A 22,747-nucleotide genomic window follows, 5' to 3' on the forward strand; every position below is an offset into this window, starting at 1 on the left:
TCACTAGATGTGGTTGTGTAACAATAGTCATACCTACCTGAGTGGAATTTAACTTTAAAATGACCAGCACTAATGAAATCTCTGATTTAATGTCCTGCTACAGTAAACCTCTCATGAACTGCTAGATTTAATTTCCATGAATTGCTATTTCCATATGAAAGACGATTTTTTGTGAAGAATACACGCAACCTTGCAAGTAGATGTTTGATGATTCTTTACATTTTTATTATCTGGGCACTGTGAAACAGCTCCTGCAGGGAAGGAGGTGAGATGTATTAAAAGGTAACCTAAGTCTCTGCTGGGTAATAATATTAAAATTTCCAAGAATCTTATCTTCCCACTGTAAGCCAATTCTTTCTTGGCAACACTTCAACCAATTTCATGGTCCATATCCCTAATAGGGACTATCTAAGTTTCTCAGAAGCAGGTAATAATTGCAGCATTGGAAGCCTGGCCCCCTCAAACCTGCCCTGAACCAAAATTATCCCCAGGCCATTAAGGAATTAAAAAAACCAAACCAAACCAAACAAACACTATTTTATCATAGTAAAGAAGCTGCATGTTATGCAGGTACTGCTTCTTTTTCTTGAAACACAATGATTTGTCCCTGGCCCTGCCCTCTTTTATGTGGAAAATATCTATAGCACATATGAAAGAAACCTATGTAGAAAATAATATATTACTGTTTACACTGATACACTGTGTAAACAGGAAAGGGGAGAAGATTTTTACCCACAGAAGCTGAAGTTGCAGTTGTTTTCATGAGCTAAGGAATGCTGAGCCAGAAAGAACTCAGATCTGTAGAGATTAGATTGGAAATGAGAAAAGTATTAGTATCAGTATGTCAAATTACCCCAACACAGAAATTAGGCACTTCCTTATTTTGCATTAAAAATTCTTGCAGCTTGAGCCTTTCACCATTGTTTCCTCTTACATGGATCTTGCAGTTACTTTCAGCTGTCATGTAAGAACAGCCCACTCCCCCCATTTAGCTACATACTTGAAAAGTGGGAAAGGTGCTCTTTCTGTACACCTCCTTCATGCAAGACTTCTACAGGATAATCAGAGCCTTGCTTTACCCTTACCTTCAATTATCAGAGGTTGAATGTGTCAACTCTTCTACACTCCCACTAATTTAGATACCATTACTCCATAACACCTGCCCAGTCTGCTCGTTTGACTTCCAAAGCAGCATGAAGTGTATGGGAGGAGCTGATCCACTTGGATTGTTATTTAATAGCTGTTTTGCAGAAGTGCCTACAGGCATTAATTAAGATCAAGGTGCAAGGAAGACTTACAGTGAAAAATAGTCTCAGCCCCAGAGAGATCATAATTCACTTCATAGCAAGTTACAACAGGTAAATGTGATAAATTAACTGTAGGGAGTGTCCAAGCATTTTCTGGAGAGCACAGTATTTCCATGTATATATTTACAAATACAGGTATGCTCATGTTGTTGAAGATATTAATTTCTGTCTAATCTTAAAATTACCTCCCTGATGTCACAAATCACAGGAATCTCTTTTTACAAGATTTATGAGGTTCCTTCTCCACCTACTGTGTTGGATACCCTACACCTCAGAAAAACACACCAGTTCTTTATCCCTCTCTTTCCAATAAAATATTATGTATTGACTGCTTTTCAGCAGAACAAGAGATAAAAACAGGACTTATACATCTTATATTTAAAAATCTAAATACCTTCCATGAGGGTAGGAGCTAGCCAATATCCATCCTCATGGAATTAATTGTAAAATGCACTATTAGGAAGCTGTGTTAAAGTTTGAATAGATCTTGGTAACAATCAGGCATGAAGGTTTAGGAGATTGTAATATTTAATAGGCTTATTTTTCCATTAAAAATAGGGGATAGTTAATTTTGTAGGTGGAGATAAAGGTCAATTTGATTTATTTCAGCTTGTCAAGCTTTATGAATAAATCTATTATGTGCAGTAATATTCCTTAACAAGCTATTTCTAGCTGGTTTCCTCCCAATTTTGAATTACTGAAGACCATCCATTAAATAATTAAGGCCCACTTTTCCTGTCACTATAGATGCTTTCCTATTGCATTGTATGCTATGAAGTTCTTTATTTTGTGCAAAAGTACTGTAAAATACTGCCAAATCAGAAACCTTACCAGCTGGCCTTAGGGGTAGTAACTTACCCCTCCTTTCCATAGATGTAAAATCACCTTCCTATACAAACAGGCCACTTCCTCCAAAAAGAATCAGCTGCAAGATCAGGATGTAAATAATGAACAAAGATAAAAGCAGTGAAATATTCATCTCAGATGTAAGCAAACTAGAATTTTGCTATTTTTAGTACGACTAGAATGGGTATCTTAACACTTTAATAACATGAAACTGCCTACAGCACACGATGGACTTTTTGTATTGCTATTATATGTTCCTTTACTATTGAATTACTTCTCTTTTACATAAAATTATCTGTGATTTAAAATATGGACTGCAATGCTTTCAAAGGGAAAAAAAGAAGTATAATTGTCTGAACATTCTTGTAAATTAATCCTTTTCAGCAGCCACATCAAGAAATAATATAGTCCTCTAGACAAAAAGGCAAGACTAATACTGAAAATGACAGTTCTCTTTTACCGAAGCCCAGCTGGTCAAAGATTTGGGTGGTTGCCCAGAGAAGCTGTGGATACCCCATCCCTGGAAGTGCTCAAGGCCAGGTTGGATGGAGCTCTGAGCCACCTGGTCAAATGAAATGTGTCCCTGCCCGCAGCAGTGGGGCTGTAACGAGATGATCTTCAAAGCCCCTTCCCGCCCAAACCACTCTATGATTCTGTGATTGTGACACTGAGGACAGAAAAACATACACTTGGACCGATAGACTAGAGTGGCACAACAGCTTTAGCTAACAGTTATGCTTTTATTGTAAAGATTGATTTATTAAATTTTTATCAAAGGACTATAGGTGAAGACTTTTGTAGCTTGCTCTGCTCTGATCCTCCTGTGAGCTGTTTTACACTGCCGGGTACATGCCACACAGGCAGCAGTAACCATGGGCATTGCCACAGCTGGGCAAAATGCAGGGCAAAGCTCCTCATGAACAGAGCAGTGGGAAGGAACAGACCCACGGCAGGGCAGCAGGAAGAGCTGAGGCAAATACTGCTCCTCCAGGCCTCCTCAACACCTGTATGCTCTGGACACAGTAAATGTAGCCAATGCGTTATCAGACACTCGGAATTAGTTCTGGGAAACATTGCACTGCTCAAATCAGCCTGAGTTATGAAAATGCAGGATTACTTCACATATCTCTGTGCTGTGGGAAACCTTTCTTGCAACCTAGCCAGGCACCATTGCGTGTTTCCCTCAGCCCCGACCGCTGCTGCCATCCCTGCGCGCCAGGCGTCCATCAGAACCGCGACACACATTGCGTTATTCGCGGCCCCTCCCGGTCAGTTTCCCCGGTGTCGCGGGGAGAGCTCAAAGGCAGATACAGCACGTACGATGGGAGCACAGAGCCAGGTCGGCGCACTTTTATTTACGAAGCACGGCCGAGCCCGCCCGTGCCGAGGGCTCTCCGGGGCCCTCAGCGCAGCGCCCCAGGTGCGCGAGGCACCGCCCGGCGCCGGCAGGGGGCGCGCCAGAGTGACAGTTCCCACACCCAATGGGCGTGAGGGGGCGGGGCACCGCAGAGCCAGCCCAATGAGCGCGCGCTCTCCAGAGAAGGGGCGGGGCGCCGGGCCGCCGGAGGGGCGCTGCCGCCCGCCGCGGGGCGGAGGGGCTGCCGTAGGCGGAGGGCGCGGCCGCGCCGGCCTGCCCCGAGCTGCCTGAGGCAGCGGCTCCGCCCCCCGAGGGGGGAGGAGAAGGAGCGGGGGCCGTTCAAGGCAGGGCGTGGGCGGGGAGCGGCCCCTTCCTCCGGCCGCGCTCGGCCCCAAGCGGTCGGCTGCGGACGGTGCGATACTCGGGTTCTCCGGGAGCGGCCGGCGCCGCCGGCCAATGGGCGAGGCGGAGCGCGGCTCTTTCCCCGCCCCCCGCGCGCGGCGAGGCCAATGGGAGAGCGCGGGGAGGGGCGCGCGGGGCTAGGCGCGCGCTGGGAGGCGCCCCACCGCCAGATGCAGGGAGAGGCGCGCGGGCGGCGGCGCTAGCGGCGGGAGCGGAACGGAGCGGGAGCAGCAGCAGCAGCAGCGACTGCGGGAGCCGGAGCCATAGCCGTAGCGGCAGCAGCGACTGCGGGAGCAGCAGCGGGAGCCATAGCAGTAGCAGAAGCGACTGCGGGAGCAGCAGCGGGAGCCGCAGCAGCAGCGGGCGCGTGGACATGGGGTCGCGGGCAGCCCGCCCCTCCCCGCGCTGAGGCAGCAGCGGTAGGCTCGGGGCGCGGCGAGGGGCGGCGGGGGCGCAGGTGCCGGGCGAGCCGCAGTGCCGGGAGCGGCCGCAGCCGCCGGGCGGGGCGCGGGACGTGTGGCGTTCCGCGTCGCGCTGCCCGCGGCCGCCCCCGCAGTCGGGGCGGCGGCGCCGGGGCCGCGGAGCGGGCCGTAACGCCGCTCGTGTCGTTGGCAGGATCCGAGCGCCGCCGCGGGAGCCGCCTCTGCTCGTGGCAGCCTGCTGTCACCTTCCCTTCTGGCAATGGGGAATGGACTCTCGGACCAGACGCCGATCCTCTCCAGCCTGCCGTCCTTCCAGAGCTTTCACATCGTCATCCTGGGGCTGGACTGCGCCGGGAAGACGACGGTGCTCTACAGACTGCAGTTCAATGAGTTCGTCAACACTGTCCCCACTAAAGGATTTAATACGGAGAAAATCAAAGTGACTCTGGGCAACTCGAAGACGGTCACTTTCCACTTCTGGGATGTGGGCGGCCAGGAGAAGCTGAGGCCGCTGTGGAAGTCGTACACAAGGTGCACCGATGGCATCGTGTTTGTGGTGGACTCCGTCGACGTTGAGAGGATGGAGGAGGCCAAAACAGAACTTCATAAGATTACTAGGATATCTGAGAATCAAGGAGTGCCTGTCCTTATCATTGCTAACAAGCAGGACCTGAGGAACTCTCTCTCCCTTTCTGAAATAGAGAAAATGTTAGCGATGAGTGAGCTGAGTTCTTCAACACCGTGGCATTTGCAGCCTACCTGTGCAATCATTGGAGATGGACTTAAAGAGGGACTGGAGAAACTACATGATATGATAATTAAGCGAAGGAAAATGTTGAGGCAGCAGAAAAAGAAGAGATGAGTTCTTTTTTGACCTTTCTATTTTAGAGTAGTTACATGGTCAAAATTTGACGTAAGACAGCTTCCAAAGCCAGGCCTGCCTGTTTGGATGCCGTTAAGCTTAGTTACATTGAACAATCAGTTGCACAACCTTGCTGTGTGCAGGGAGGCTGTGCAGTTGGGGAATTTTATTTTTTTTTAACTAGTCTCTTCTGATTTTTTTTGGCTCTGTATTATTTCAGAAGCCCTAATAGATGATGTAATGCTATCAGGAAATGGATGGGTGGGTATATGTGACATGGATGTCTAAATAGCCAAATAAAACGAGGGTTTTCTGCTTAGTGTTGTACTCATATGTTTGAGGGTGCCCTCTGCAAGCAATTTGCATTGAAGGTGTTCTGTGTTTTTAAACTTCTAATGCTCGTAAGTGGAGTGCTTAGGTGAACATTATACAGCTTTAAAAACATGTATGAAGCTAGTAACCCATAATTTTGTTGAGGCTGTTTTTTTACCTTGTTTGAGGTTTTTTATGAAAGCTTGGCTACATGTGTAGGTTTTTTTAATTTGGCACTTTTTGAAATCGAATCACATTCAGTTCAAACACTTGAAATTTTAAGTGCTGTGGATTCTTCAACTGGTAAAAGAAAGACTTTGACAAGTAAAAACTGTAAACAACACGATGGAGCATGAAAAAGTGGTTTCTCAACATATAGCATGTTCTTTGGTATATAAGGTTTTTATTTTTTAGAAGTAGCCATTCAGCATTATACAGTGCTAATCAGGTTTAAACTGTTACTCAAAGTTAGTAATTTATTTCTGAATGGTGAGTTTTATGTCCTCCTAGTATCAAAAGCCAATGAATTGCAGTAAAGGAGCTATAAAGAACAACTGTGGCTGCTGTGGTTCTAACCAGTGCAGCATTCTTTGCCCTATTGGTGACTTTCCTGGCAATAGAACATACATATAATGAGGTAAAGATGGAGTTAAAATTAGCAGAGCACATCTTGTATCTCCCCAAAATACCCCATTTTATTAAAGCAGTATTGCTATGTCACTTTCAACGTATGCTTTTTTTGTTGTGACTCTTACAGTATTTTGTGGTTAGGAATGTAATAATGCTTTGTACACTCAAACATTAGACACTACCAGGGGCGGGGCGGGGGGGGGGAGGGAAAGGGGGAAGAAGATTTTCAAGATGGGCCTGTGTTCTGCTTTAATTATGCTTTAAGCTGTTCTTGTTTACAGAGTGTGCAAACAGTGTTAACTGGGCAGGATAGTGCTTGACAGAAAAGGGAGGGTAGTTTTTCTTACTGGTACAGAGCTTCAAGTGACTCTTTAGATACTTGGTTAGCAATCAAAAGGGCTAAAGCAGAGCCTGGATTTTTAAGACTAACTTTAGTGGTGCTGTAGAAATTCATCAGAATGTTAGATTACCTTTAAACTTTTGTTGGAAATACCAGACTTAAAAAAAAAAAAAGTAGAAACTAGCAAAATGAATTTCCTCCTCTCAACCAGCAAAGTAACACATTTTTTTTACCTGCTGCCATGTATCAGGAGGATGACAGCTACAAACCGAATGTCAGTCGATGTAATTTAGGTATGTTGAAAAAAAAAAATCAAGCTTTTTAACCAGCAGCTGTTCGACCAGGAGATAACCAAAAATGCACTTTAGTGTCTTTGATAACTGAAAGTGACAGCTGTTTGTTTTTTTTATGACATCTTGGTCCTTTTTGAATAAACTGAAGTAGCTTCCAGTGGAGCTTTTGTATGTTGGTTATATATGTACCTGCACTGGTGACATTGTAAGTCACTTACTCAAGTAATGTCTATATTTATAGAAATGTGGATGACTTCTTAAACCTCAATAAACAATTGAAAACAAGCCTGCAGAGACAAGGTGTCTGACTTCTTGTGCTGCAGTGGTAGGTACATTCTTACCAACCTCTGTGCACACAGTTCTGCTGTTACTCAAATCAGTATTTCTGTTGAAAAACCAAAGTCTTAAAATGTGGCGGGGCTTATAAATGTCACAGTGTTAGAAACTGGAGGTATCTCATTGAAAACTTTGCATCAATGGAAGAAATACCTGCTGCCATGACTCTTTTCCAAAGTGATGGCTCTTGCATAATTTGCAACATTTTGTATATAGCTGAGTGTATTTTGTGTTACATGCAACACTTAATAGGCAATGTTGGGCATATATCACATGTACTCTCAGGTGGCACTTGATTTAATGTCTTCAGCCTTGTGTATCTGAAGCTGTCTGAGGGATTCATCTGCAGTTAAGCCTTGAGTGAATTTTCTTCTTGGATGTTACAGCAACGAGTAGAATGTGTTGATATGGTAAGCTTCTAATTAGTTTCAGTACCCAAGCATAGACAAGAAAAGCTTTGTTTAGCCTGCAAATGAAAATGGCAAAGTTTGAAACAGAATACCCAAATACCAGAATACTCTCTCAAAACTCTGATATTTTCATTTTTGTTTATGTAACTGATGGCACATCAAAATGTAGGTTACTCAATCCTGAGGAAGAAGATATATTAGTGATGCTGAGTCCTATGAATTTGGTGTATAACTGATATAATCTGACTAATACTTTCCTTCCTATTGGATGTACTCCTAGGCTAAGGAAGGTGAGATTGCAGGCTGGCTGTTTGTACACAAACTGATACCAAATACTAATTGCTCCATTTTCAGTACTCATTAGGCTTCTATTGGGAATAGTTGAAAAGGCACACTGCTTGAAAAAAAAAACAAAACTGTGTTTTGTTTTGCATATTAAACATGCTAGTGTTTTATCTGGTGGCAGTCTCCCTCAACTTTTCTATGCATAAAAACAGCAGAATGATTTTAATTACAAAGACTTGACAGGTCTGTACTCTAGCACTCTGGAGGGAAAAGTGAGAGAAGGTGGAGAGTACTGTTTCTAAAATGTCATGGTTCTTACTGCGTTAATACTGACTTGGAAGTAGAAGACTCTAGGGGATGATTTTTAAATTCAAGCTATGTCTTTATTAGAACTGTTTCACTGGAATTTTACAGTGACAGCCCCGAGAGTACAGTATACAAATGTAGCTTTACCTTTGAAACTGTTTTGTATTACTATGACAGTCTTCCAACTATGAACAAAACAACGATTGCAGGAGAGCATTCAGGATCTGAGCTGATTGAGTTCCTGCTGGCACGGTCCTGCCAGGCGTGGATCACGTTTTTCCATATAATGAATTGTCAGTTCTGGCCTAAATACTGGTATGTAAGAAAATCTTCAGAGTAGCTGAATCAGCAGATGTCATTTTGTTACAATGCTGGAGTTACAAATCCTAAATCGAAAATACTTTTTGCTCAAACGTCTACACATGAACTCTGTGTTCTTCTAGATTTCAGGTGACTATCTTAACCTGCTTCTCTAAGGAGGTAAGGAATTGCGTCTGAATTGGTGCTATTGAGCAAACTATAAGGTCTTGTCACCTTATCACTTGTTTTAGCTTAGGAAGTTTGCATAGCATTGCCTTAGCTATTTACACACAATCACAGTTAACCAGCCTTCAGGATCTGGTTTCTGTTTTCTAGCTGCATAGCTGTGTATTAGCATCAGACTGTTTCAACTAGGAAAAATACTGCAGGATGATGAGGTTCAGGTTCTCAGATCACTTTTAAGTTGTATTGTACTGAATGTGCATTTATATTTGGAAAAAAAAGTTAAACATTTTGGTTTTCAGATTTTCATGTTTTAGTGAGACATGATTGATCCTTTGTGTGGCAAGCAATACCCACAGCCAGCCCATGCTTCCCAGCCTGGCTTGGGTGCTTCTGTAGCCTTTGACACAGCACTCTGGGCCCGCAGGAGTTCATTACCCAGGACTTTGTGGTCACAGAGCAGCAAGGGGCTGGGAGCAGTCAGGTCGGGGCTAGCTAAGCCCTTCTGGACCTCAGCAGGTCTGAGTGAAGCAGTTTTGTCTCCTTGGGGGGATGTTATCTGTATCTTGGATCGTTTGTTTACTAACAGCAGAGTGTTAATTAGTGTCTGACTGAAACTTGTTGAGAGGTGAGTGCCATTCTTGACATGGAGGAAGGATTTAGATGCTACAAATTGATGCTACAAAGGACTTGGTAAGGCAGAGTGTGTAAAACATAGTCGACCTGCATCCACCATATATAGGGCACTAGTCCTAACATGCAGTTGTGAGTCAGCTGTCAGATTGCAGTGCATGAAGGGTGGCAAATGTGTGCTCATAATGCTGCCTAACTTCTGAGAGAGAAATCTAGGCATGAATCAGTGCTTTTAGGATCAGTGTTTTCACTTTACTGGTAGGTGACTCATCTTTTGAGAGGGTCACAGTTTACAGCCTGCTCTGATAGATTTGTGTCCCCAAGCCAAAACAACCCTTGTTGCTGCTGGGAGGGATGTGTAGGGTGCTGTTTGTTTAGTCTGAGGGTTGAGGAGAGCTTTTTTTTTTTTTTTTTTTTTAATCCTGACTGACATAGGTATGTGAAGGCCTGCCCCTCATGCTGCTCTGCAGGCTGTGATTATTTTTAGGAGCAGTATGAGACTACAGAGCTGTGTGAATAAACTGAAGGGAAATACACAGCCTGGCTTCACAGCAGGCTGGTGCTGGGGCTTGTCATGTGGGCTCCCACAGCCATCCTGTCTGTCTGAGAACAAAATAAAGGGCCAATACATAGCTGGTGCCTTGCCCTTCTTTAAACCATTAGTCAGTCTTCCTAAACCATCTGCAAAGAAGAAAAATTGCAGTTTTGTAGCTAGCTGACCACAGGCACATGAAGGGCTTAGGTTTCCTCCCTGCCAGTGTCCTGTTCCGTGGTGCTGGCTGGGAGCGAGCCCAGGGCCTCTGGTTGAGTGGGTGATGCTGCCTGCCTGCTCCCCATGGGACTGAGTAGTCACACACTGATTTTACTCAAAAGGCAAACCCAAAATCTAAGGCAAGAAAGTAGGCAGGGAGGCTAGACAGTATTTCCAGGCTAAATACCTGCTTGCAAAAAGCTCAGGAAAGTAAGAGAGAATAATCCCTGAGCTTTGAAGATTATGGTTTCTTAGTTCCAGCTATATTTACACAGCTGCTCCACTAGAATTAAGAGCTAAAGATGACAGAATAGTTAGAAAGAAGAAGGTCAAGTACAGTTGTTGGCTGTGGGGTGTGTGGAGGGAGAGAGGATTTGAAACTTGTGTTTTCCTAGCTTTTCAAGACACATTGAGCCCTAGGGAAATAGATATGATTTTAGACTGCTTAATTGGTTCAAAACCTTTATTATTTTATACACTGTAGCTTTCCTATTGCTGAAATGAAACAATACCTCATTTAAGAAAGTCACCTAATCACTGCATTAATCTCAATTGACAAAAGAGAAAGTTAGCAGGGCTATTGAGCCTTGTTAAATGTGCTGAGGGCTCCTGGCTGGCTCACAAGCTGCTGTATTTCAAGGTTCTTTCTAAAAATACCAGAATGGTAGAATTTAGGTCAGACAAAGTAAAGGTGTAAAGCCTGATACCTCAGACCCTACACGTAGTCCAGAGGTACCACCAACCCTGTGACCAGTTCTCTTACCAGTTTATGAATGATAATTTAGGATGATTTCCTTTGGAGTGTAGCATTTTCATCCCTTTCCTGTTTCAGTGTCATTTGCCTTATAAGCTTTAACAGGTTTTTTTGATATTAGAACATCAATGAATTGGGTGTCAAAAGCATGAGTTTGTGAATGGAGAGGATCAGGAAAGAGTGTTCACCTGTGCTTTAGTGTCTTGGTTAGGTAAAACCAGTCTTTTTGTAAAGTAGGCTTAATGGGATGAAGATGACCTTAAAGAGGGAAATTTTCTAAAAATATCCTCTTGTTTCTAACATGACCTGAACTATGCTGATCTTAGCATTATTGTATGCAGTTGAAGCATGGGCTGCTGTTCTCTTGACACCAGTTGCATGATGACCTCTAAGATGCCTTCAACAGTTTGCAGACACTAGGTGTAAAATCTCCACAGTATTTCTGAATATGTATGTCTATGATGTATGTTTTCAGTTGTCTTGAGGTGTTTCTGTGGGTCGGTTTAGTTTCTAATAGAACCTTGGTTCTTTGGGAAGCATATCCATATCTCTGCAAGCACAGTTTATGCCTATTTGGTTCCTGTTATACAGTTTATATGCAGTAAAATGGCAATCTATGGATTATTAGTAGTACTGTTTCCCTTGAACTCCAGCCAATGAATTTCTATTTAAATCATATATATATATATTCCATTGTTCTTGATTATGCTGTATAAGAGCTGAATTTTGCTAACCTTAGAAGTACTAGCCTCCCTGATTTTAATTAGCTTAGAAAATTGACTTGTACATTTAAAGTCACTGTAATTTAGCTGTAATCAGTCATGTTACACAGGAGACAAATGGGATTCATGGACTGCGCCCACACTGATGCTTTCTGACAGCTCTCCTATTGCCACATCAATACACATCCCTCAGTGCTTGCTATGGTAGCACTGGTACCAGCAAACTGTGTTTCTACATGGTTCAGCAATTGTGTTTCTGCCACTCTGTCATAGAACTGGCTCGTATACAGAGTTTGCTTATGTCCTGCTATTGCTGTAATCATGAGAGGAGGCAGAAAAAATTCTGTACAAAGACTCAGGTGTGCATTGCAACTTTAAAACAAATACATCAAAGAATACTGGAAGTTTAAGACTGATGATTAGTACATCCAGCCCAGCCACTATTTGTTGGTAATTTTATCTCTGAAGTTTCTTCATCTATGTGTAAAACAAGAATCTCACAGTTGCTCTTACATTTAAATTAATGCTTAAAACTGCTGTGAGATATTAGGATATTTAGAAATACAGTAAAAAGGAAAGTAATAAACTGTGACACTAATTCAGATTTTTCAATTGACTTGCAACATATTTGTGTTCAATAGTTATGCATCAGGAAATCATACTGTTTCAAAAGTAATGCATTTTAGAGTTTAAAAATACAAGTTTAACATACTGTATTATCAATGACTGCCTGCACTTCAGCTTCACAGAAAACAAAAATATTACCATAGTTGAAAATAATAACATACTTCATATACATCAATGAATAAATATTCATAAACTGTATCAGTTTGTGATTACCTGATTTTAATTTCAGTTTGACCATCGCTATTAAGCAAAAGTGATCAAAATTATTTGGTTCTATGTCTAAATTAAATTGGGATGAACATATGGTCTTCCAAATCAGGCATATGAGTGTTTTCAAGTAACAGTGATTTGCAAGGATCTTGAGTTAAAATAACATATTGTTTTAAAATAAGCTTTTATTTGGAATAATTACCAAAATGAGTGGCAATGCCTTTGAAAAAGTAGCTTTATTTTATGTAGTGCACTGAGAGAAGTATGATAGTGTGATTTCAGACCTCAGGGTTCAGAGGGTCTCCTCTCAGCCTTTCTTGGCTGTAATGAATCAGTCTGCACAGGATGTGGCTGCTAACAGATGATAATGCAAAGTGAAGGGCTGGGCCATGAAAAGCCCCAGGGTGGCTCAGCGTGGTGCTGAGTTCTCACGAAGAGCTGATTGCTTTCCAAAAATAAGAACAGGAACTAGGGCAGATAATCCATGTAAAATGCACTTTCCACCCTTACCCCTTCACAACAATTTATTATTTTCAGTATCACAGAGCTTTACATGTTGATTGCATACATAATCCATCCAGTCACCCACATCTACCTACACACACTTCTGCTGTATTCTTGCAAACCCTGTTTGTGAGAATTTCTCTGGGATCCTGTTTTGTGGGTGTAACTTGAGAATATATAAATATATTCACGTTTTCCCATCCTGTAAACCCAAATGTGACTGCAAACATGACAGCAGAAATATGATTCTTGGAAATAATTTCCTGTGTTTTAAATCTTTCATTTTATTAGGCTAAGGTAATCTGGACTGTTCACATTGCATGGGAACTGTGCTCTTGGTGGTGGCATTACCACTGTTCAGAGTTCAGGTGGTGTCAGCACTTTTTTTATAAATACAAATCCTTATTTCAGAAGCTTAATAAGCCTCGAAATTTCATACGTGTCTGAAACTTGGCACAGAGTATTCATTTTGCCTTTTACCACATTAAATAAAACAATAATATATATATTAGAGGGGAATGTAAATAAACAAAAAAGAAGTTTGTGTTTTGCTGCTTCTTCTATCTCAAAGTTAATTTTGTTTATGAAATGAAATAGTTTGAACTTGCAGCTCCAAATGGAAACCTTTGAAATTTTTTTTCTTAAGTCACAATAGTAAGCATTTGCAAATCAGGCCTACACACATCATAGAAACTTGCAGAGCTCACTCACAGCGCGTCAAATTCTCTCATCAGTGTCAGTAGAGCTATTTCTGTGCAGTAACAGTTGTAAAACTGAACATGTACAGAGAAGAGAAAGATGAACAAGCTTTTCCTTTGTTTTTTTAATTAATAATTTCAAGTCCTCTCCTTAACAAAGTACATTTTCTTAACAGTGGTGATGTTGAAGTAAATCAAATGCAGGTTTTTCTCCACCTTGTAGAAAAAAAAAACCCATGCTTGTAAAATTTCCAGGCTGTTTTCTAAACAATAATAATAAAAAAATTGGAGCAGGTTCTAGTCTCAATAGAAGTATTGAATCTTTTGATGTTTGCTCACTCCTTCTAGATAACCCTGAAATTATCCTGAGGGTTACTAAGGCCACAGCTTGCCTCGGTATAGTATCTTGCATAGATGTCTATTTTTTCTTAAAGGCAGAACTAGTACAGAGATCCTGTATTAATGATAGCTTTAGTCTGACCTAAATCACTTCTGGCTCTTTCCTTATGGATTCACTTAAGCCTCTGCACAGGGGGTGAAGGATCTGACTGTTTGAATCTGCAATACTTCATTCTTCCTTTGCATCCATTTCATCTGCACATACATGCCTGCACAAAGCACTCTTCCTCACCAAGGAGCATTGATCTGCTCAGAAGACTAGACATACTCTTCAGTCTTTCTTTGCCCAGCCAATTTTATATACAAAACCTCTAGAGTTGAAAAAAAATCTTTTTTTTTCTCCTTCCATTCAAATCCCACTTTCAGTGGGATGGCCATAATTACCTACTTTGTGTTGGAAAATCCTTACTCACTTCAAGCACTTAAGGTCAATTTTAGAGTATTCTTCCACTCAACCTGACTTCTTTCTCTTATTTACCTGTGGGAAGCTTAGCACATCTATAATATCTTTGCAGAAGAAATGCTGTGTGTTTTAAGTATAACACAGGCACAGCAATCAGAATTCAACATACTTAATAGTAGAGCTATGAAAATGAAGCATTCTTTTCCAATTTAGGCATCTCTAGGTCTTTTTACAATTAATGGAAAGAAACATATTTATCTAGGGTGTGATTCTTATTAGTTTAGGAGCACCAAGGGAGGTCAAATAAATCACCCTGTGCTGTAGCGTGTTTTTCTCTCTGCTCTAGAGAAAGCATAAACTGATTAACTCAAATATAGACACCTGCCTTTTACACCAACTGTCTATATTTATATCTGAAATGATAGCCCCAAATCTGTGCCAGCTCCTCTGCTGGGAAATGCAGGTGTCTGCCATTTGAAATCTGTGTCAATCTGTGGCAGCTGAGAGCCCCATGCAGTGCTTTGCCTTAGCAAACCCACGCCGGTGCTTCTAGGTGTTGGTCAATGGCAGCACTCTTGGTAGAAGGAAAAGACAAGAACCAGGATATTAAATAACATCTATTTTACAAAGTGCAGTGAAACGTTTTATTTACCATGAACACTACATTTCACAGTCCAGATATTCTTGTTAGAGAGATTGTAAACCAAATTACTTCCTCTTACAGTGTCTCAGTAAAGCTACTTATACATGCAAAGGTTGATTTTCCATCAAATTCAGTGGGTGGGAGATAAGGCTGTATAATTGTGCAGCAAAACTGTTGTCTAGAAAATCATCTAGAAAAACTTTTAAGTATTAAACTTTCTTTTTTCTTTTTTTTTTTTAAATGCAAGTAGATTCCCACCTACTCATTGATACTGTAATCGAGTCTAGCAGCACCTCCACCTGCTTCTGCACGTGTTGGGAGTTGGAATTGCTCTGGTGTGACCACACAAAGGCTACTGGCAATCAGCATGAAATCATTAAAAGGTGAGAGGGAGCTGCTGAAAGTTGGTTTGTTAGCTGGTCTTTAGGGCTGATCCGAGCATAGAAACAGTGTGTGAGTGGAGAGCTCCATAAGCAGAGGACATTATAACCTGCTGTGGTCCCTCCAGGTTTCCTTCTGTCTAATAAGGTACGAGCAACTGAAAACCTTTCTGATGAGAAACCCCTAACTTTGGAGGGGGTATGAAAAGGGGCTTCTTTGTCCCAGTGTTGTGAAAGTTTTATATTTTCTAATGTATCCACAATGGTCAAACTTCTTGTTGCCTAAAAGGTTCAAAATCCACTACAGTTAATACTTTGAAGTTACATATAACTCATTTCTTTAGGAAACTCAACTGAAATGCTGGAAGCTGGGGTAGAGGGAGAAGGTTACCTTGAAAGTAGAGATTTTAGAGTATGGTATTTTGAGCTTTGGGTTTTAGCAAATGACTAAATGGAACATATTGTGTATTCCTGCAGGCTTGGGGAAAGCGTGAGACTTTGTTTTGTTGAAGTGATTGCTTGATCTTAAAAGAAAGGCGTTGTGCAGGCTTATGGGGATTTCTACATCCCCTAAATCATCCTATCATCATGTGAAAGCACAGTGAGGGTGTACCTCCTGGGGGCTTATCTCTGATGTGAGACCAGGTGCTACGACATCCTATCAGTTATCTTGAGTGAGAAAATAACTGTACATAGTCTCCAAAGCAGATATTATCTCCTTCCCTAAACATCCTGTTCGCTCTGTGTATTGTGTGGATTAAACTGGGTTGTGAAGACATCGAAACTGGAACTGAGACTCCTGCTGGAAACCTGCATTGTTCCTGTTAGCTCTCTCTCTCTCTTCCACTGCAGATGTGCTTAGAAAACCTTTATCTATTGCTTCTCAGGCCTGGGGCAGTGAATTAATAATGCATAGCAAATTCAGCACTAGTAAGTGGTTGCGCCGGCATTCAAAGAGTTTTCAGTTCTGAAGAAGCAGAGAGTGGTGCAGGGGTTACACCTCTGCAGAGAACTAGAGGACCACAAAACTGCACTTGGATGTTTTGGGTAGAGTGGTTAGGAGTTTTTTTGTTCTTAAGATTGGAACCCAGCAAGCATTTGTCTCATTTCTAATATGGACATTTTTGGGACGTTGTTTTTTTGGGTTTTTTTAGCATGTTTTAATTGTTACAAAATGAAAAGTAGAGATGTGGGAGCAAAGGCTTAAGCCAGTCCAAAAAATACAGTCTGCAAAAAGATGTGACAATGTTTGGGAGCTATTGTTAAAACAAAACAAAGATAACCTTCCACCTCCTACCCCTAAAATAAAATAAAAAAACCCAAACAACACAAAAAAACCCAAAAAAACCCCACCCCAAAACAAATAAAAACCAAAAAAAGAAAAACCACACCAAAAAACGCCCGAAAAACCCTTCTGCTAACAAGTTATTCTAAGCTGTGTTTGGTAATAGTAATATTTTGTAGAGTGAAGGGTGTGGGTTTTGCTGGGGCATTTTTGGTGAGGGTTTTTTTTTTTTTTTGGTTTGTGGGTTTGGTTTTTTTTGTGTGTGTGGTTGTTTTTTTGGTAGGGGTTTGTCTGTTAGTTGTTTAAAGTGAACTACAGTTGTACTCTTTGAAGCCGTTTAGTTCAGCAGTAAAGCTCCATGGATGCAGTCTGGAACAGGGCTGGTGGTGAGGTTGGTGGCAAGCACAGGAGAGCTGCTTTTTTCCAGCATGCTCAGCTGATAGAGGTGTTAGGTTACTTTTGTTGCAAAGCCAGAGCTTGTTGCTGGCAGCCAGAAACCCTCCTTTTAACAAACTCTGGCATGGCTTCAGTTCTGTGAGTCTGCCTTAACCAGCTCCATGGTGGGACTCCCCCAAACAGAGAGTTCTGAACAATTAAAAGCTCTTTCAGTGCCAGCAGCGGGTCACCTGTGAGTGAGGACACAATTTTGTAATCCCCCTTTCTTCTCAGACTTCTGTCCCCTGCAGTGATGGAGTTGTACTCTAATGCATTTCCATCCACGCACTGGACTGTGACTCTGGAAAGCTCAATTTAAATCCTTATGAAGATCAAATAATCCCATATCCAAGCAGAATTTTCTCCCACTTTCTTGCCTTTTAAAGCTCAAAGAGAACACTGTGAGTATTGCAGTGACCTTGCTAACTCTTCCATAAGGAATGGAAAACCAGGGTAGGATCTCTTAAGAAATAATTTGATGGGGAGTTTAGTAATTAATTTGTTGTTATTGTGTTTAAAAGAGCCTTTTGCTGCACTTCTTTGGTCAGCTGTCAGGGTATCTAGAGCTTGGAACTGTCAGGGTGGGTATCTCTGGCCTGCAGAGCAATGCTCCCCTCTGACTGAGCACCAGAGGCTTCATCTGACCAGTGACCTCCAAAATGTGCCATGCTGCTCACAGTCTCACAGATTTGGATATTATGACTGGATCCTGGGGAAAGGGATTAGAGCCATCCTGGTATGAACTATTGCTAGGGTGGTATCTCTGCTGGTGATTTGAGCTCGTTATGACTTTTCTGGGCACCGTGGTGCTCTCTTTCTGTTTGTGCTGGTTTGGTGAAATGGTCTATTTTTTGCTGAAGTTAATATGGAAAAAAGCAGTGACTATTCTTTGTTATTCCTTTTTGTATACTCTCACTGGTGACTCTTTGGCTGGTAGGTGTTTGGACAGGCTTTGGTTACAAACAGATGTATGCTTTCCTCCAGGGAAAATGGGGATAGCAGGGATTCTCAAGAAGTCCCTCTGGGTGGTGGGGCTGGCGGTGCTGCCCTTTCCCGGGGTATATCCCAGGTGACACCAGGCTGTCCTGCCTTTCCCCAGCACGGCCCAGGTCTCCTGGCAGTGCTGTGCATGCCTGGAGCGCAGCCCTGCAGCGCTGCCACGTGCGGCCGCAGCCCGTGCAGGAAGCCCTGAGCTCCAGAGTCCTCTGCTGCCGTGGAACAGCCACGCCTCGGGAGCGCTGGGAGAGCCCAGCCCGTGGACTCTGAGTCTGAGGTGTTCCAGGTGCTACAAGGAGCTGGGATGAGGTGTTTGGTGTGAATCTTCTGCCCAGCTCCTCGGTAGGCAGGGCTGAGACCAGATCCATGTGGACCTTACTCTGTTGTATGGGGCGTATTTGCAAATGGCAATAAATTATTCTCAGTTTGGAAGGTGTTCAGATAGAGATATCTGGCAGGGGCAAGCCAGCCTTCCCTTCCTCTTCCTTCCCCCTTTGCCCTTCTGATAATCGATGGGGAGCAAAGAGCTTCCTTTGGAAACGCCGCGCTTAGCCTTGCCCTGCACAGTGGGTCCTATTGCAGCTTCTGGCTGAAATATTTACAGATCTTATCTGCAAGCTCGGCATTCTGTGTAAGAGCAGGAGATGGATCTGTTCTTACTCACTGCTTATCCGAGGCATGTGGAGAGGTCCGGTCTGGGCAGTGTGTACTTGACACCTTTTCCTAGTGCTTCAGCACATCACAGAGCCATTTCTGTGGTTTGTTGTGTGTGCGTGGTTTTTTGTGGCAAGCTACTTCAGTGTCTCTCCTTACAAACTGTCTGTGGCTTCCAAGTATTAAGAGTCTCTAAATTTCTTCCCTGTGATAAAGTGAAAGGGATATAATCCAATGGAGTGCTGCTTCTCCCAGGGAATATTGTCTGGATAAAGGCCTTCCTGTAACCAAAGTTTGCTGTCTTTTAAGGGTGTTATTTCCAGTATTAGCATTTCCTTATCAGTGGCTTTAATGTTCTTTAAAAGTAACTTCAGAGGTTTATTCCATTTTTAAATTATGGTGTATTTATTTCTTAAACTCAGTATTAAGGCTAGATTTTATTTTGTAAATGGAATCTCTGACTTGTGAATATGCATAGGATGAAGCAGAGGAGTTTAAAAGTTTTTCAGAAATGTAAACAACTAGATTCTTTGGCTCTTTAGTATGAAGCATTCAATAAAAATGTTGATTTGCATGCTGTAGCTCCGCTGGCACAGTTACCTGCGCAGCTGTGTTGTGGCCCTCACAGTGAGCTGATCTGGCTTCAGTGAAATTCCTGGGTTATCTTCCAGTTTCTCAATTCAGACTGCAGCTGGCTAGACTCCATGCCAGCACAACTGGAGGGAGGGAGTCATGTGGAGAAGATAGGGCTGAAAAGTGGGAGTACCTTAATCTACTGCTGTTGCTGCTGAAGAATTCTGGGTCATGAAGTCAGGGCCTTGATGTTGGCAAAGCAGTAACAATGTGCACAAAACATAATTCTATGAAATGGTACTTTGTTTGTAAGAGCTGAAAAAAAATGTTACCCACTTGAAAGCCTTCCTAGACAGGTATGGTTGGTCTCACTGGCTGTCATCACGGAAGTAATGAGCTGGAATTGTTTTAAGCAGAAGTAAGACGTGAACCTTAGTTCTTAACAGTGTCTGCTTTAATCTAAAAAAGTTTTTTATTAATATTGTTTTGATATTTTTTTCTGTTATATCACCGTACAGTGTACTGGTGGCATTGTTTTCAGTCTCAAAACAAAGATCCTAAGTTTCAGAAAACTGCAAATGTACAATAGCTATACTTATTTATGGTGATTTTCTCTCTGATTCATTGATCAGATTATGAGCTTGTTTCTGCAAAACAGGAGGAATTTTATAGGCTAATATGTTATAAGCCACTTTTCAGCTTCTAAATAATTGTCTGGAAAGCAAAAAGGGTAAAATCAGAGGTTGAAAGTTCTTATTTTAAAATTTCTGAGGTACCAGGAAGTTTGTGAGGCCAATTACCATATGTGATGACTGTCAAATAGTTGGAAAATATTTTTTGTGGTACTTAAAGAATGTTTTGGGTTTTAGTGGGGAGGTTTAATTGTGCGGTTTTGTTCATTTTTTGGGTTTGTTTTTTTGGGGATTTTTTTTCTCTAACCTTCAAGAACAGAAGGATTGAGAACCTGATCCTCTTCTGAAGGCTGGCAAGTGAAGCCTGGAGACATTGTGGTGGTTCAGGACAAGGAACTGTCTGTCCTGAGGGCCATTCTGTGGTACCACAGCCTGACTGTTTCTTGACGTGCATAGAGAAGACAGACCTTGATCTTAATTGTACCTATGCTTGTTTCTTTCCCTCTTCTTGTTCTCCCACCAACTCTGTTAGCATAACATTTCTAAGGTATCATATTTTTTCCTTTCTTAACTAATTGCTAGGTACCTTATCTTAAAGCTTTTTGTCTTCATTTATTGTATGGTTGTTCAACATACACAATACCTGACTTCAGTATTAAGTAATATTGCAGCGTAAATTCTGATGTGAAATTAATTTTCTTCAAGTTTCACATTCAGTTTCTGAAGTGATGTTTGTAGAATCTAGTAGATATTGTCTACTGACAGCCTCAACTCAGTTCTTGGCTTGAGAATTTTAGACGTGTATGAAACCTTATGGTAATAACGAAGCAAAATGTCATTTTTATTTCCAGTTTCCTTAAGTTTTTGAATTTAATGTTTGAAGTGAGGCATTATTTGTTTGTCTCAGATGGTGTTTATTTTCCTTTCAGATGGAGGTGAGCTGTAGCTTCTTTTTAGAATGATATAAATAACTCTTTAAAAGATGCAGTAATAACAGTGTTGGCTACTGTTCCTCTGCCAAATTCTTTGATTAGTAATTAGATTACCTAGTAATCCAGGAGAGGAGGGTAAAATTGATCTCCCCTGGTACCAGAGCTTTGCTATTCTCTTCCTTTCCCAGCTGGAGGGGCATCCCATGAGGCCAGAGGCAGCAGGGGCTGCTCCTGGGGCTGGAAAAGAGCCTGGTACTGCAAGGCTGCTGCATCTGGGCAGGTCAAACAGCTGTCTGTGAGGTGCCACCTCCAGGTGGTTTGGGTGCTCTCACTCCAGCATGAGGAGGTGCTCTGGCAGACAGCATCTGTCTGTCCTGCTGGTCACATCTGACCCATGGGAACTGGTGACTCACTGTTGAGGCCTCTCTATCTCTGGTGACTCTGTAAACTGGAGCTTACGCAGGGGAGCTCCCTCTTTTGCGGTAAACCATCGGCTCACTTCCTGTGCGTGGATTTATTAGGGTTTCAAGATGTGTGGGTGTGTACTTAAGGAAGTTTCAGCTTCTTCATTCCCTTCTAAATTAACAGCTTGTTGTTACAGCACTAGGAGCTGGGGCTGTCCCCATTGGATGCTGTATGTTCCTTAGCCTCCCCTGGCTGGGGGAATTGTCTGCCACCCACAGCATCCCTCTATCCCCTGCCCAGTCAGCTTGGGGCTCACCCACTTGCCTTCTGTGGTGCTGCCTGTATCAGGCCAGACACCTGGGCTAATATAGTGTCTTATAGGGCTGATACAGAAAACCAGTAGTAATGTATTCATTGTTTTGTAAATACAAACAATCACAACTCATATTTGGTCCCTCATAGACTTTCACCCATTCTTGCCTTTTCTAAATTCATTTAGACAAAAAACAAGGTGATGTTCTGCTGTATTATCTAAAGTGATAACCGTCTGATCTGAGGAATGTGATTTGCCTTTAAATCTGGCTGACTTCATTGTGATTTCTGTGTGTTTGGATAGCAGAATGACAAAAGATCTTGAAATTTCTGAAAACAAGCCTGCTGAGATATATTATAATAAAAAAAGGAACTGGTATGATTCTTCTTACCTTAATTGTGTATTTTGTGATGTACAGGTAAATAGCTGTTATGTTCTGCTTAGTCTGTTTTGTGTGAGGTAATAGTATTTTCTATCACACTTCAGAAATCAGGAATTTATCCTCAATGGAATTGACTAATAGATGCCATAATCCTGTTATATGAGTAGCATGTCTTAAGCACTTGAACAGGAGGCTTGACTATTTTTATCTATAAACCATCTCTATTAAGAATTGAACTTATGGCAGTACAACACCATCTATTAATTATTTGGTATAAATAGATGTTCAGATATACTTTGTAAGGCATGATCATTTCTTATGTTCAGCCTCCTGAAGCAGAATTTATTAATGGCAAACCATATATATGTATATTACACATGGCATTTCCAGGGACATTCTAGTTGTCAACAATTAAATTCAGGTTTATTATGATTAGCTACCCTTGGTGCCTAGTCAGAACACTTCTGGGCATTAAAAAGATGCAGTGCCTGCTTTAAGGTTTACAACCTACTGGGCTAGACTTGAAATTAGTAGGAGGGCATTGAGGCAAAACAGGGATAGCTGGAGGAAAGAACAAAGGCTGTGCTTGCGTGGTTGTGTGGCTTACGTCACTTTGTTAAGCAAACAGGGTGGTTCTGCTAAGCCCTCTGACTTTGTAGTTGTGAGGATACGTGCCTCTTGTACCATGCCAAACCATCCCACTGATAGAGGAGTTAAACTGCTCTCCATCTACCTGTCATCTTGCCAAAAACAATGCGTAGATCGTGATGTGGGGATAAGATCAAATGTAAGGGATCCGTAGTGCCTTTGGGAATATCTCCCTCA

The 22,747-nt window shown here is 42.1% G+C and overlaps 1 protein-coding gene and 1 long non-coding RNA gene across 11 annotated transcripts in view; both read left to right on the plus strand.

Annotated features, from left to right (window-relative positions):
* The first annotated feature begins 4,196 nt into the window (after positions 1 to 4,196).
* On the plus strand, positions 4,197 to 7,056 carry ARL4A (ADP ribosylation factor like GTPase 4A). The gene is made up of 2 exons (XM_064411295.1): positions 4,197 to 4,331; positions 4,528 to 7,056. Exon 2 carries the CDS (start codon positions 4,594 to 4,596, stop codon positions 5,194 to 5,196), a length of 603 nt encoding a protein of 200 aa, XP_064267365.1. The 5' UTR covers positions 4,197 to 4,331; positions 4,528 to 4,593; the 3' UTR covers positions 5,197 to 7,056.
* An 8,138-nt stretch (positions 7,057 to 15,194) lies between these two features.
* The window catches only part of LOC135295330 (uncharacterized), a 298,178-nt gene continuing 290,625 nt past the window's right edge, over positions 15,195 to 22,747 (plus strand). For all 10 annotated transcript variants that reach the window (XR_010357399.1, XR_010357427.1, XR_010357409.1 and 7 more), the window contains exon 1: positions 15,195 to 15,463. This is a non-coding gene — a long non-coding RNA (uncharacterized LOC135295330). The remainder of the gene's footprint in view (positions 15,464 to 22,747) is intronic.

This window comes from Passer domesticus, chromosome 1 (assembly GCF_036417665.1).
Source record: "Passer domesticus isolate bPasDom1 chromosome 1, bPasDom1.hap1, whole genome shotgun sequence".
NCBI lineage: Eukaryota > Metazoa > Chordata > Aves > Passeriformes > Passeridae > Passer > Passer domesticus.

Excerpts from the sequence above, each read along its gene's own strand:
- ARL4A (XM_064411295.1), top strand. The coding sequence starts at position 4,594 with ATGGGGAATGGACTCTCGGACCAGACGCCGATCCTCTCCAGCCTGCCG.